At 40.8% G+C, this 16,100-nt stretch overlaps 1 protein-coding gene across 1 annotated transcript; it reads left to right on the forward strand.

Moving 5' to 3' along the window:
* The first annotated feature begins 3 nt into the window (after window positions 1-3).
* ZUP1 (zinc finger containing ubiquitin peptidase 1) lies at window positions 4-10,394 on the forward strand. Its single transcript, XM_074580891.1, has 9 exons — window positions 4-463; window positions 2,579-2,695; window positions 3,633-3,742; window positions 4,527-4,695; window positions 6,298-6,486; window positions 6,817-6,985; window positions 7,644-7,795; window positions 8,134-8,354; window positions 9,587-10,394. The coding sequence occupies exons 1-9, from the start codon at window positions 214-216 to the stop codon at window positions 9,632-9,634; spliced, it is 1,425 nt and encodes a 474-aa protein (XP_074436992.1). The 5' UTR covers window positions 4-213; the 3' UTR covers window positions 9,635-10,394.
* Window positions 10,395-16,100: the final 5,706 nt, after the last annotated feature.

The raw sequence follows: 16,100 nt of genomic DNA on the forward strand, positions 1-16,100 counted from the left end.
GCTGTGCGCGCGCAGGCACACACACACCACCACCTCCCCCCCCGCGCCCTAGGCCAAGAAACGACACTTCCTAGCAGGCAGCGCTGACGTGACGTGACGTGACGTGTGACGTGACGTGATGTGATGTGACGAACGAGCACCGGCGGCGGCCGTTAGGAAGTGGCGCGACGGTTTCGTTTCCCGGGGGAGGCGGGCAGCGGCGGCGGTTCCGCCATGTTGGTGTGCGAGGGCTGCGGGAAGGCGCTCTCCTCAGAGCCGGTGGCGCGGCGGCCCCTGCAGCTGGGCCGACAGCCCCGCTGCGACGAGATGCGGCGGCACGTCGAGGCGGGGCCGCCGGCCGCCCGCCGCCCCGAGCTGGCCGAAGGGCTTCCCTGCTGTCCCCTGTGCGGGGAGGCGGCGGGGCGGGAGCTAGAGGCCCACGTCTGGGCGCGGCACGGGCAGCTGCTGGGCGCCCCGGGCGGAGGTGAGCTGGGGCGGGGGGGGGGGCGTATCGTGGCAGAGCCCCGCCGAGGTTGTGGGTGGCCGTGGTCCCCCGGGCCCGGGTGAGCTTTGCCGTGGGGGGGGTGCGGCCGGGCTGCGCGGTCCGGGGGGTTTTCATCCCCGATGGAGAGCTCCGAGACCGCTGGTAGGAGCGAACCGGGGGCGGTGAGGGAAGGCGGTAGAGGGAGGTCACTTGGAAAGGGACAGCGAGCGAAGGTGATGGGGGCGTCCTGGAAAAATCTGCTCCAGAGGAGGCCTAAAAACACTAACGGAGGCGAACCGGCAATGTTCTGCGTGCCCAAAATACACCGTCCGTATCAGTGAAAGCAAATCCTGAAGCTTTCCTGTGATAGGGAGGGGCTTTTTACCTAATGGGCGTATGTTTGGTCGCAAAGGTTCGACTTTGCCTCTTGAAGTCTCATCTCGGGCAGGGTCCTGTAGAGCAGTTGCAGTCCTCGTTAGGGAAAGGCAGTTTTCAGCTTGAAGTAGGAACTTAGGACAGATCTAACACCAAAGTATTCTGAACTACTAAATGTTTATTTGGAGACCACAAGGATATTTTGGGGGATGAAGTTTGAGTAAGGAAAGCAGTTATTTATTTGAGTACTGTATATTTATTTTAAGCGTGCTCAGAATTTTATTCTGACTAACTGCCCAAGGTCGCTGGTAGTTATTTCAGAAACTTAGTAATGGCATCTCTGCTAGTGGGTGATTCTGTTAGAAGACTAGCATTCTTGGTGTAACAAGCTATGTATACTGACAAGAAAAAGAAATGATGGTGAAGGTGCAGGATGTGGCAGTATAATTAACCACACTGCATAGCCTGTGGTTAAAAATAGGTTTCTCTTAAAAACAGTAACAACAAAAAAACCCAAAACAGATCTTAGCCATGAATAATATCTTACTTATACGTGTGCAAATAATGCGGAGCTTGAATAAATAACTTACTTGCCTGTATGCGATTTTCTATTTTAAATATAGTTGCATTAAAGGTGTTTTGGTTTTTTTTTATGTACGTAGTGTGTTTCAAGAAACTATATGTTCGCAGTGCTATGCAAAATGTTGCCAGTGAATTTTGATTATTATACCATCAAGTTTCCCTCCAGCCAGTCACCAGCTTTTAGCTTGGGCAAATGCTTTCCAGAAACAATTAACATAGCATATTCATTTCTATGTTTGTGAACACAGGAAGATGCAAGTAAAATCTAGGGACTCAGAAGGAGGAAGTAATCTCAGTAAAGATGGAGTCAGGCTCTTCTCTGTGGTGCCCAGTGACAGGACAACAGGCAGTGGGTGCAAGCTGAAATACAGGAAATGCCATTTAAATGCAAGAACAGTTTGGGTTTTGGTTTTTTACTGTGAAAGTGGTCAAACACTGGAATAAGTTGTCTGGGAAGCTTGTGGAGTGCCTTTCCTTGGAGTTATTCAAAAACTGACTGGAAAAGGCTCTGTGTAACTTAACCTGTTTAACTTGACCCTGCTTTGAGGGACTAGATAATCTCCAGAAGTCACTTTGAACCTTACCTATTGTGTATGGTAATAATAATAATACTAAAATAATAATAATACTAAATCAATAATAATACCAAAACTGCAGAAAGAATATTTATCTGATAAATAAGATAATCTGATAAATATCTGATGTAGGAAGACCAACAAAGTAATAATGACAGCACATTTACTATTCTTTCTGCCCACCAACTGCTCTGTTACCACACAAATATTAAAGTTTTGTAAGCAAGTGTTCTTCTGTTAGCAGGACAGATCTTTTCATTAATGGTTTGATATTTTAGACCAAGTGTTTCTTAATACAAATATTACCATAGCAAATTGTGATCTATAAGTTAAATGGGGCAAAATTTGATTAATAGAAAGAAGGAAAATATGTCTTAAAATTGTCAGGTATTTTGATACAAATTCTTAAATGGTTAGAGGAGAGTAACAGCTGTTTAAAATTGGCTGCCTTTCACTGGGGAGTTTCAATGGCAACACAAAATTCATTACTGTGTATTTATCTTAGGCTGTGTATCAGTTAAGGGGGGTGGTTCTCATGAAAACCAGGAATTGCATTAATTAAGAAACTGCATTTCTTTTTCAGACATAGGGAATGATGAACAGCTATATGAATGTCCCATGTGCAGTCTTACCTGTACAAACATTCAGATTCTTCAAGAACATGTGGATTTACACTTAGAGGAACACAGCTTTTCGGAAGGTACATGAAAGCATACAGGCTTGATAATACTTGAAGGCATTTACAAGTATTTGCATGTTGCAGTATAGAATCTCAGACAAAATTTAAACTATTTCTTGCACACATACATAATTAAGTGAACATAGTTAATAGCAATCCTGTCACTTGCCCAAGTGCTCTACTTAATTACACATGCTAAAAGAAATACTTGTCTATGCATCCTTATTAAGTAAATGCATGTATGTATGTAGAATGTAGTATGTTAGTCAACAATATTTAGAAGACAGCTGCATTATATATTATTTTTTCTAGCTCTATAGAAGACTTGCATACACTGAATTTAGAGTCTCAAATTCCAGTGTGATGAGCTGAAAATCTATAACTTATGAAAACTTCATTTTTTCCCTCAATTCTTTTCTCTAAATGTTTGTGCTGATTCGTTAGTCATAGCAATAAAGTAAAGGAAACAAAATTAATTTTGTTTATTAGCATGGCTAATAAAATCCTAGAGATTCCCTAGCAAGTTCTTTGATTCTAAGTTTGCTTTTTTCGCTTTGTTATGAGAGTGCTGGCAGTGATCCTAGAAGCTCATAATTGTGTGGTGCTCAAGAAACTGGGACTTCTTGCTAACAATGAAGTGAAATGCAGTAAACAAAAGCTGTTTTCTTAGTAGTAGAGGTACATGCATTATTTGGCCAGTAATTGCTCCTGTAACTCAGTATAAACTTTGTCCAAGTCAAGAGTCTGAGTCTTGGTAGACTGAATGTAGTCAGTCCTGTTTACTGTTTGTTGCTAATAGCTCAAAATAGCGTGGGATGCATCTCCTAAAGTTAATGCTCAGTTGTGTTTATGCTTGTCTGCTTAGAAAAGAATCTTTAAAAATTAAATCAGTGATCCATCAAAACATTGTTAACCTCCTGATCAAGTCTTCTGTCTCTGGAATGTTGTTTCTGGGTAGGTGGAAACATAAGAGATCTAGAACTGGCTCAATGGCTCCAAACTGAAGAAGATAATCGGCAGAGATCAGAAGAGGAGAAGCGAGAGAGAGAAGAATTTAAAAAGCTGCAGGTACAGTAATATTTCTGAATGGTAAAATTTTGAACAGTTGTGCCATTAGAAGCTCAGTATCTTGGAACTGTAATGACCTGGAATGGCCAAACCAGGTCAGACCTGTGCAGTCAGACAGGCTGTGTTGAGGCGGTGGTACAGGAGTGGGTTGCAGGCAAATGTATGCTCTCAGCAACCCGCTGGTGCTGGGCATGCCTGCCTTGAGCTACTTGGCTTTACTGCGCAGAGTGGTGCTGCCTCAGGATGGAGCCGGGTGCTCCCTGTGCATGCCGTCCTGCTGTCACTGGGCCCCTCTGCCTGCTGCCTTGTACTGTGCTCCACCCAGCTCCAGTGCCCTGCCTTGCAGCACAGCCTGGAGCATATTCCCTGGCAGAGCGCCGAAGGCCCTGAGCATCCTGGCTGTCCTCTTCCTGGGTACCATCATCTGCTTCAGTGACCGCTCCCCTGCTAGGTCCTGCTTCCCTCTCCCTCCCATCTAACAGCCCTCATAGCTCATTTCCCGCTGTCCCTACCTTCTGGCCATGGACTGCCTCTGTGCCAATGGCTGTCTGCCCAAGAGGGAGCAGAGGCATGCACCTGCTCTTCCAGGTGTGGCTTTCCAAGTCCCACATTCCTATTCAGGAGTGAAGCTTGGCCTTCAGCTCTAAAATATCATAAATCTGAAGTTTTTGTGTCTCATTGTTCATTATTTTTCAAAGTTACTTGTATATGCAGCTTCTGGAAATCACTATATGTGAATTTTAAAAGAACATGATTTAAATCATGCACACTCCATCCCTAACAGAGACAGTATGGCTTGGATAATTCTGGAGGCTACAAGCAGCAATTCCTAAAGAGTATGGAAAAGGAAGTTGACAGAGGAAAGATGCAGCCTTTTGAATATCACAAGAGAAAAGCTGACATGATGGAATGTTTGGCTTTTGGCATAGATGATGGGAAAACAAAGACCTCAGGTAAAAATGCTGAAATTATATACAACTAATACTGTACTTTTTAGACCTTGCCTGTAGTGATCAAACCTGTCTTTAACAAAGCATATAATTAAATTTTAGTATTAGCTGCATCCTAATTCTAGTCTTTATTGTCTAGATCAATCTGTACCATTTTAGTCCTAAAGTAATAAAAAAATTAAAGCTTGATATGTTTCTAACCTTTATTCTTTTTCTTCTTTTTTATTTTTCTTTTTTTCTACGGAACCTTGGAACCAGGTTGTCTGGGTAAAGGTCCAAATATGATATGTATAAAAGATGCAAATGTCTTATTACAAGTCAGTTGTCCTTGAGTGTATGCTTGTTTACTGTGTAGTAGTCATTGGTTCCTAACCTAGTGTAGCTGTCAAAATTTACAGTAACTCTGTATCTTATGTTTCGGTTAGTTGTAGTATCACATAGGCTGGTCCCAGGTAAGCACAGTGTTCATCTGATTACAAAGTCCAAGACAGGACTGGGAGGAGTAGACATCTACTTGATACATCTTCTTTGAAATGTTTTATAATTGATACAAAAATACAGTGCCAATGCACAATCTGTGTCCCTTTCAAAAGGCTTCCTTGCCTTTACTTGCCAAGACCACAGTTCAAAGGTCTTTTAGCTTATTGTTAGTGGTTCTGGCTTACAAAATATCCACTTGATTCTTGACAGGTGAAATGCAATTTTTTCTATAAGATATGTTGAGTGGAAATAATTCACTTAATGTTTTCATTCTTGGTAATGATTTGGACTTCAGAGAGGAATTCACGAAATAATCTGTCATGGCTGTGGAATGATTGTCTTCACAATTGCATGGCAATAAAGAGCCTTTGAGAATTTACATATACAAATTGTAGAGAGCATTCCTAAGCATGTTCTTTAATGTAAAAAAGAAGGATTTGGAGTATGCTGCAAGTGGATTTTTTTAAAAAATATTTACAGTAATGCTCAAATTTTATGCCGTTCCTTTCTGTGTCTTAGTTTCTCCAGGAAAAATAACTAGGTGGTGGGTGGGGGGGAGGGGGGGAAGGAATAAAAGGGCTACATAATATGCATAAGTATCGCCATGTTTTTAAGGGGATGTTGTACTGGAGGTGGCAATGGCGTACAAATGCTTTATTGGTGATGTTACTTTTCCTGTTTCATCGTAATAGTTCCTGTGCAGTTTATAGTGTAGTCGAAGCTGTTAAATTTAAAATATTCATTGTGTAGCAGCAGTGAAAAAATATCTTAAATTCTGAAAGCTTCATGGCACATAAATTCATCAAAGTAAAGACCATTGAAATGAAATAGGTGCAATGAACACTGGTTTTGTGGTTTGGGTTCTTAACGTAGAATCACTTAGAAGTTTTACAAAAAGCTGTCTTAATCTGTATCTGGGGAAAGAATCTTTTTCTGGTAAGTTTTGTAGTTCATTTTATAGATAAACTTCATAGAATTATAGAATCATTTAGGTTAGAAAAGACCTTTGGGGTCATTGAGTCCAACCATCAACCCCACTCTACAAAGTTCTCTCCTACACTATATCCCCTAACACGACATCTAAATGACTCTTAATTTTTGTCTTCATGTTTGGTCTTCTTTTAGGAGTCATTGAAGCATTGTGTAAGTACTATGAGAATGAAAACAAAGATGTGAGGCATGTATGGCTTTCAACAGGAGTAGATCACTTCCACTCATCTTTGGGCGACAGAGGCTGGGGTTGCGGTTACAGGAATTTCCAGATGCTCCTTTCTTCACTATTGCAAAACAGCTCCTATGATGACTGCTTGAGAGGTATTAAACAAAACGCTGCTTACTTGTTTCACATACCTCGAATGACAACTGATGGTGACAACTGATGGATGTTTTACCTTTTCATTTCCACAGCAAGGCTTACTAGGTCAATGATACCTATTAAATGCTTGTTATACCACTGCAGCTTATTGTGGAAAGAATCAGAGGGGTGAATAATGGCAAGGCATGATGTGGTTGAAGTTTTAGCTTTAGGGTTTTTTTGGTGCATCTTTGTATCATCAACTGCTGCTTATAAAAGAAGTTGAATATTTTTAATTAATAGGCTATTGCAGTAACTGTAACCATAATTCAAAACCTTTTCTGTTCCAGATACTATGCTAATTCCTAGTATACCAAAGATTCAGTCTATGATTGAAGATGCCTGGAGAGAAGGCTTTGATCCTCATGGGGCTTCTCACTTCAACAACAGATTACATGGTTCCAAAGCATGGATAGGAGCATGTGAAATTTATTCACTGTTAACCAGTCTCAGGATAAAGTAAATATTACTTTGTTGTTGTTATTTTTAAGTGCTGTACATTTAAAGGCCAGAATTGCCAGTGTGTGATGATAAAGCCACCTTAGTGGCTTTAAATTGAAGCAACCTATGAACAGATCTGATTTAGCACAGCGCAAAGCTGCATAACTACTTGTGCAGGTACATAGATTGAAAAACTAATTAGATCATTGAGACTTGGTGAAGAATTGTGCCACATATGCATAAAACCAAACATTGATTAAAAACTTCATTTCTGTAGGAGTTTCTTCTCAAGAATCTGAATTTCAGCTCAGTTACATAATTCTGAAAGCTGTTAATTGGATTCTGTAGTGTACGTGTTATCACTTATACAAAAAAATCAAACGTTAATTTTTGCAAGCGTTGCAAGTTCTTGTTAGACTGAAGAGCAGTGTTTCTTTGTTACAGAATAAATCTTGCAGTTTTGAACAGTATATATACCATTGCTTTGTAATTATGCGTCCCCTATTCCTATATTTAAAAAAAAAAGGAAAAAAGTGGTAATGACCACTTGATGCCTGGAATTGCTGTGTTTACAAAACAGGCTTGGTGCAGGCCGAAAGGACTGAGTTGAAGAAGTTGTTTTAACAAACAACCTGCTTGAAAATTTATTGTTGTTTTCATTCTAAATGTTCTGTAGGTGTCAAATCATTGACTTTCACAAACCAACTGGCCCTATGGGTACACACCCTCGTTTATTTGAGTGGGTTTTGCGTTATTATTCTACAGATAACGAAGGTGGTGCAAAGGTGGTGTGTACTTCCAAACCACCTATCTACTTGCAACATCAAGGTCAGTATCACAGTAAGCTGGTTTCTTTCTGTTCTCTGTCTTTCTTCACATGTGCTGCAATTCAGAGCAGCATTTTACATTCCTTCTGCATTTAATTGAAGGCATGGCTTTATTTCCTGTTATTTTTTTATTTAGTAAGAGCAACACTAAAGTTTGTATTTTTGTTGGATGGAAGAGCTAGGTGTGACTTGGATCTCAACTTTGTGACATCTGCTCTTTACTTGTAACTACCTCATTCAGTTTCAAGTAATATCTTCCTTGATCTGAAAATAAGTAGTGTGCTACAAAGAGTGGGATTTATGTGTTTTTAAATTACTGAAACTCTATTTTAAAATTAGGTCATAGTCGTACCATTGTTGGAATAGAAGAGAAGAAGAATAAAACCTTATGTTTGCTACTGTTTGACCCGGGGTGTCCTTCCCAAGAAATGCAGAAACTGCTGAAACAAAACAGTGATGGTACTAGTCTCAGACTACTTCGGAAATTTGTGGGTAGCTTAAAAGAAAAGCAGTACCAGATAGTGGCTGTGGATGGTATACTCTCATTGGAAGAGAAAGCTGTAAGTATTTCGGAAAGTAGTTTCTGTCTAAGAAAACTTAAGAGAATTTGCATCTCTTCCTTAATACTCAAAATGCACATGCATATGTGGTTGCATGGTGAATTTTTTTCAGGTCCTCACTTTCCTTGTTCTTCTTGCTACTTTCTGCTTATTCTCTGTGAATTGAGTAATCACAGGATATCAAGACCAAAAAGGTTTTGTGCATAAATGCATGTCACCTTGATGTAACTGACAACTTCTGCATCTTTTATGACACTTGCAGCTGTTCGCACATGTAAATTAGGCTTTTTTTTTCCTCAGAGTTTTCTTACAATGTTTTCTCCTAAGTAACTTCTTGTGGGCATATAAGCTACTTACAAAGCATTTGTAGTCTGAAATTACATTCAGGGGGTTTTATTGCAATTTTGTAAAGCTGTGTGGAGTCTATCAGCCTTTGATTGTTGAAGAACAAGGCGCACAGATTCCGAGGCCTAACCATCCAATGTCTCCTTAGCTTTGACACGAGAAACAGTGCATTCTGCTTTCTGAAAGTACTTAGAACTTCATATATTCAGAACGCATCTCTGAGTAACTTAATGTTTGAGCTGTTGGCATTTTTATAAATCCTATCCACGTTTCACTTTGGGCATTGTAAGTTTTTAAGACCTTAGGAGTTTTCAGCTGAATGTTAGATATAATTTTTGTTTCTTAAGCTTTGTCTTTCCTGCACTAACAAATTGATTCTGAGGACCCATGTTCTGAATCTGTGGTGTCTTATCATCACTGTTTAGCATGTTCAAGCTTCAGGACAGACTTTGGTTTAAACTGTGGAATAACTGGTGACTGAATCACCTACTCAACTGTATTTAACGTCTATGTATTGAAATGAGCTATTGTCTTAAGTATTCTCTGGTCCTGAACACGTCAGAAATATCAGTGAAACACAGGCATCCTCTCTTCCTCCTACTGGCAAAAGATTTAAAATTCAGGACACAGTAAATAGAAGTGTGTTGTATGGGATCTGTGTGTGGGGTTTTGTTTGGTTTTGGTTTTTCTTCCTCTTCAAAGATTTGATTTATATTTAAAAATAGTAGTTGTTTAGAATTTTGTCTTGGAAACTCCCATTTAATTAAGATGAGTTATAACCCCTTACACTTGTTAAGCTTACCAAACTACTAATTCGGAAAATGCTCTTTAAAAGTGGTGTTTTTGTCCGTTGAACTATTCACATTCCCCTCTCCACCTTTTTTTAGGCTCGCTGCCATGCTTCTCGGGTCTTAACATCAGAGAAGATTCCTTAAAGGATGCCTTTATTACCTCTTTCTGGAATTTGCTGGATGCAAAACATCAAAGTCCTGGACTGTGACCCTAACTCAACAATTTCTAAACATAAACTATGTCTCCATAAATGCTTCGGGCTGTGGAGAAGCACAACACTGGAGTAAACCTGTAGTTTTGATCTTCAGTCTTCAATCAGAACTGCTCTCCTGATGAGTTTGTAACTCTGACGCATTACAGTCCTTGTCTTACTAGAAAACTTGGTATTTTCTTAGTTGCTTAGATTACCAAGCAACACCTACCATCCCATAGCAAACTATGCACCATAGTTAACTGTCAATAAGTGGTGGATAAAGTTACTATGGAACTTCTTTATTGGAGTGCCTGGTCATGGTTTACCTCTGTAAATATGTTTATGCTGCCTCTGTGGCCAGTGCTCTATTTCTTACCAGATTTGATCAACAAATATCTATTATGCCTCAGCAAATTCTCCTGCAGCTATTTGCCAAGTACAGAGACAGTGCAGTGATGTCACAATACTGGGTGTTCCACCAGGGCTTAGTTTACTACTGCACTTCTTTTCAGTTAGCTGGCTTCTCTAGGGGTATCCCTTGTAAACACGAACATGTGTGCTTATGAGATGGATCAGTGTTAGCGTTGGCTGTGGGGTCCAAAGTGGGTTGCGTGTGCTTTAGGGGCTGCACAAGACAATCCACTGGGATTAGGAAGGAAATATTTCTTTTGTATCATGAATAAATAAAAATTAATTTTTTTTAAAAAATCTTTATTTGATCCTTTTTTATTTCTATTTTTATGTATGTTCTATAAGGTATATCCCCTAGGTCTCGGGAGTATCTCAAAGGGACATTTGAACTGACTGTTGATTAGAGGCCCTATTGTGCAGGGTTAATGTCGTTTAAGGGACTGGAGCTATCTGCTGAAATGAGTATCTTGGGCCTTTGAGGCACCCTGCAATATCTAAGACGTGCTGCTTTGGCTGAAGGTAGGAGTTGTGACTCTCTAGCAGGGCAGCTGGTGGCTGGGAGGGATGGTCGAGTGTGTTGCAGATAGCACTAGATGCCTTTGCTTAAGCAACCGAATCGTGCCAGAGCATCCATTTACTGTAACTAGAGCTTAGATACTTCCTTTTAATTTAGCTCTCTTACCTGTTGACATCTATCTAGATGTAGGTGTCTTACCGTTAACCTGTTTCTCTCATGTTTAATATGGTCTGGCAATAAGAACTAGTAATTTTTGGAAGCAGTGAAACACATGAACCTGTAAAGATATTACAACCCATAGATCAATAATTTTTCTGAAATGTGCGTGAAAGTAAAGAGCGCTGGAACAGGCTGCCCAGGGAGGTGGTGGAGTCTCTGTCTCTGGAGACGTTCAAAACCCGCCTGGGTGTGTTCCTGTGCAGCCTGCTCTAAGATGACCCTGCTCTGGCAGGGGGGTTGGACTAGATGGTCTCCAGAGGTCTCTTCCAACCCTATGATTCTAAAAAAAAATTCGAATTATGCAAATATGTTAATTTCAGTAGGTGTGTAGAAGTGGCCTACAACCTGTAAAATGGTTAAACATTTAGTTCTGGGAATTGAGGGACCATCAACTCCCATATTAGCCCTGATCCCATATTAGCACATCAACTCCCATATTAGCACATGTTCTTACGCCATGTGAGGTTTTGCAGCCATGCAATCGTTTGACCTCTCACGGATCCACTTCGGTCTCTTCTGCACTGTTCCCTCACCTCCCCTGTGGCTGGGGATGTCTGTTCCTGGCTAAAGCTCTGCTGATTCCAGATCAACCATGTTCCTTACCAGTGTGACACTGTGCCCAGGATTAAGCCTAAGAAGCAGGAATTGCAGCTCAGCCCCAGCTCTTCACTTATGTGTTCAAACTGCCACTAGGATGAAGCCGGTGTTTCAGTGAAATGCTGTAATGTGCCAAATTTGAAGTATCTCTTTGTACTGGCTTGTGCATGCTGTTTGATTCCTCCATAACCACCATAGGGCAGCTCGATTCCAAGGGAGCAGAAGAGTGGGAGTCTCGTTTGATCCAGCTGCAGATGACTCTGGAAGGGCCCTTGCAACAGCGATTGCTGGCACCACCTGGGCAGCAACCAACTATCTAAGGTACTCGATTCCTTGTATAAGCGTGACCTCATGCCAAGATCCCAACGAATGTTGTTGTGTGTGGTTTTTGTTTTGGTTTGTTGTGGGATTTTTTTGTTTGACTGTTTTTTGTAACAAGTACTCTAGGGGTGTCAGAGCAACACAGGCCTAATTACAGGTTTATTAAGGTCAAGTTCCTGGTGTCTCGCTTGTTGCAGAAAGTCACCCTGCACCTTGTTGCATCCTTGTCACCCCAGGAATGCCATGTGAAAGGTCTGACCAACCAAGGTAATCGTGGCACAACAAACAATAGTCTTTTCAGGGAATGGTAGCTGGGGCAGGATAAGGGGGTCACTTCCAAACATGGGAACTTGGGGAAACTATGGCAAAGAAATCAGTGGGTTAACAGAACATTTAAATAACCATAATGAGACCCAGGATCTGCAGCCTGAATCGCTACCAAAAGTTTGCCCTGTGAGAGAGAATGAGTGCCTTTGGGCTCAATGCTAACTAAAACAACTTAAGGGATGTTGTCTCTTTTTGTCAGACTCTCCTGGGTTCACAGAAACTGAACTTTTTATCTTCTTTGCAGATAGTTGCCTCAGGATCCTGTTTGGACCTATTCACAAGACCCTGAATATCTGGTTAACCACTTGGGTGAAGAAACTAACGGCGTGTCCCTGAAATTCCAAGAAGGACTTTGATCCGCTTTTCTCTTCCTAGGCAGGAGGGCAACAGAAGCAGTAGTTCACTTCTGTGATCAGAAGTAAATCAAAGAGCCTTGCCATTGCTGGGAGCATCGCTGCTTGTGTTCAGCTGCAACCTGTATTTTCTGAAAAATGGTGAAGGAGTGTCCGCGAGTGTACTCAAGGGAAAGCACAAACTGATTACTGAAAGGCCTCCCAAGTCTGCCATACATCGAGTGCTGAAGCAGTTTATTCTTTATGTGGAGTGAACTAACTCAGAAAAGCTTCAGGTGATTGTCATGAAAATTGTCACTTGGGTTCGTCAGAAGCTGTTAACTGTTTTACCATCATTTTGAAAATGTGTTCATTTCTCCTTGGGAACAATGTCAAAATTCTCCTTAAATTCAAAATTTTGGGGGGCAAAATGTTTCATTCTTTTTTTTGGTCTATTTATATTCAATTTATCTTATATATGACTTACCCAAATACTTTTTTATATACTATAATATTAAGAATTTATAGAGACTTTAATGTGAATGTTATTTTGAAGGAAAAAATCACGTCATTTAATTCTAGTATGCTAGTAATATTCTAGTAATCCTAGTTTTTAATTCTAATTCACGTTGCTTTATAGATAGGCATTTTCAGATGAAATATCCCTAATTGAAGATTCCAGTGAAAAATGTGGATTTTAGTGACCCCTAGGTTTTTCTCACAAAAACAATTTCTAATTATTCTTTTGGATCATATGGCAGTGAATTTCATTCTTCTCTCTTGAGATCACAATGTTATCGTGTATGTTGTTGCTTTCACCTGTGGCCGGTGTAGTTGGGTGTATGCATTTGTTTTGCCTGTATTATGATAGATGGAAGATCGTCCCAAAATTCACATTGTTTTATTAACATTTACCACTGTCATTTCACTTATCAATTCATTATAAAAAACTTCATGAATTTATACTGAAGTAGTGCCTAAAAGCCCAAATACCTTCACAAATCTAGAATGCTAACAGGTGCACACACAGAAGATTAATGCATTTACAATCTAAAAATAAGACAATGAACGACAAATGGAGATAGCCATGTCCCAGAGAAAATAGAAATAAGGAGACAGAATTAGTCGGTGTGGTAGACAATGATCACAGCAGTGACTGTCCATCTGCTGGCAAGTGGTTTACAGGTATCATAGCACAGGGTCATTTGAAGAAGATTTAAAGAAGGAAAATTATCTTGTTTTGTAGGTGTTTAGAAGGAATTTGTCTTAGGCACGATGAAGAATATCCTAAGAAGGTGATAGAAGATGGCACATAGGTCACTGAAAGGTCCTTCATGCTGAATGGGAGAAAAGAGGTAGGAGGAAGTAAACTGTCTAAATCTCAAAAGTGCAGGCAAACTTCCCTCTTCCTTCTGCTGAAAAAGTGGGACTTGGACAGGCAAAGGGTATTTGCTTCACAGTTTAAGGGACAAGAAGCCAAACACATTGATCATGTTCTTGCAGACGCGTAAAAGACATTTATATCAACTGGTATGTACATTAATTGATGGCTCTACGTTGGTGGACTCTTTGGAATTTGTTCCTCCCTGCTCTTTTTTAGTAGTGACTGTTACTTAAAAGACCAAAAACTGGAAGGTCACAGTTTCAGATGACTAACAAATGATCGGTTTTGGAGCTTCTTTTACAAAAAGTAACTAGGAAACATAGAGCATCTATTTGTTTTGCCTTAGTCTCAGTGTCTATTTCTACTCATTCTGTTCCATCAAACATGCACAAGCAGCTTCATTTCCTAATTCCTTCTTCGAATTTTGTCAAAGATCGAAGACAACTCTTTTGGACCTTGTTACTATAATACAATGTTCATATCACAGCTAAAACCAGAAGCAGCCGTAACACTGCCAGAGGTCTTCCCATGGGCTCGCTTAGGCTGATGCAATCCTATGCAGTAGCATAGCCAGATGCATAGACTTCTTCATCGCTTACCTGTTTTCAGTATACCCTTTTAAACTGGTAACCACTTTGTTTTGCTGGTTAGTTGCATCTGTGACGAATCTTTTGCTGATATGTAGGACCTTTAAGTATATTTCTAGCTTGTTGAAATGAGACTGCTGCTGATAGGAGCACTTTGATATGGAACTGGGACGAAGTGACCTGAAACTAGGATGGTTTCGTTGTCTTGCCAAATAGAACTATTCTGATAAGGCCTAATATGTGTCTGTAGATGGGGAAAAAGGAGTTACCGTGGAGGTCAAATGGAACACTGCAGCAGACCCTTCACAGGAGGAGGGAGGACCGTTCATCGAGGTCCCACCTCTCCCACCACGAAGAACAGCACCTGCCTGCCACTTGTTGTGATTTGCTCTGCTTGTATACGCTGTGCCTCACCAGGAAGGGCTCCTAGTGCCCATGCCTCTGCCCTCCTGAGTCACCTCGGTGCTATAAAGCAGGAAGAGTTGGAAGAGTCCAGCCTCCAGCATGTGATGGCAGCTTCCCAGGAGACGGGAGAACAGCAGGCAGGGACGTAACAGCAGCTGCCATCCCAAGAGCACATGGGCTCCCTCTCACAAGCCACAACAAGGGGGAGCTCAGATTTCCATGAAAAGCAAAGATTGTTTTATTTTCCCTCTTCCTCCATGAGGATTTTATAAATAGCGTTGTTCCATTGTTACATGTTCTCTTGCCAGGACATCAGTTTCTGCTAGGAAGAAGTCAGAGGAGTTATTGAAAAATTAATTCTGTCCTCTGTTGAGTTTCGGATTCAACTTATTCCTAAAGAATTAGTGTATTTTTCAATCTTTTACAAGGGCGCAACCTCCCAGTCAACAGTGAGAGGAACATCATAAAATAGTAGTATTCTCTAGATACAAACCTGCCTTGGCTGTCTCAAGGGCTGTGCCAAGTGATCCTACAAGTCCCACCAGCTGGGACTTGTTTTCAGGCTATTTTCAGGCTCCTTTAAATCAAGTAGGATTTTCAAATGCTTTACAGCAGAAGACATTGTATGTATTGGTGACCCGTTCCATGTACCATGTACAGAGCTACCTCTGCATACTGAGGAATCGGGGAGAAAACTCAGTTCTTTGTCACTCTTGCCATGTCGTAGAGGCTGGCAACATAGTGCTTTTCAGATGATAGGTGAGGCCGTGGCTGATCTGCAGTTGACCAAAATATACTTCCCAGCTGCACAGATGAATTCCAAGAGTTTATAACTGTTTTACCTTTAATTATGTACTTTGACTTAGTAATCAGAAACCAAAGGTAGCTGTTAAGATATGTGTTTATGAGGTACTGTTGCACCTGAATAAGTGATGTGATCATAAAATAGCCTTCCAGGGATCTTTATTTTCTTTCAGGAGACTATGTGAGCTCAGAATATTTTGATCTTAACATTTTATGGAGAACAGAAGGTATGGAAATAAGGGCAAGGAATCTATGGCGGGGGATTATCTTAAATAACATGGACCATCACCTCATTTGTTTGCTATGCACTTTAACATTTAGCTCCAGGAAAGGAAAGAACAGGGAGGTAGGAGAGAATGTTATTTCTTTACTCGTTTAGAGATAACACATTATCAGCCCTTGTCCTTAACATGTTTCCAGCAAAACTTCTCCTCCTCCATGTGAATGGTGGATTTAGGAGCTTTTGAAACCTTGCTTCTTCCCTGTGCCTTTTCCATCCTTCCAGGCCTGCC

This window comes from Larus michahellis, chromosome 3, assembly GCF_964199755.1.
Source record: "Larus michahellis chromosome 3, bLarMic1.1, whole genome shotgun sequence".
NCBI lineage: Eukaryota > Metazoa > Chordata > Aves > Charadriiformes > Laridae > Larus > Larus michahellis.

Coding starts and splice junctions, on each gene's coding strand:
- ZUP1 (XM_074580891.1), top strand. CDS start 214: ATGTTGGTGTGCGAGGGCTGCGGGAAGGCGCTCTCCTCAGAGCCGGTG. Junction 464..2,578: donor GCTGGGCGCCCCGGGCGGAG/GTGAGCTGGGGC, acceptor TTTCTTTTTCAG/ACATAGGGAATGATGAACAG. Junction 6,986..7,643: donor TTAACCAGTCTCAGGATAAA/GTAAATATTACT, acceptor AATGTTCTGTAG/GTGTCAAATCATTGACTTTC.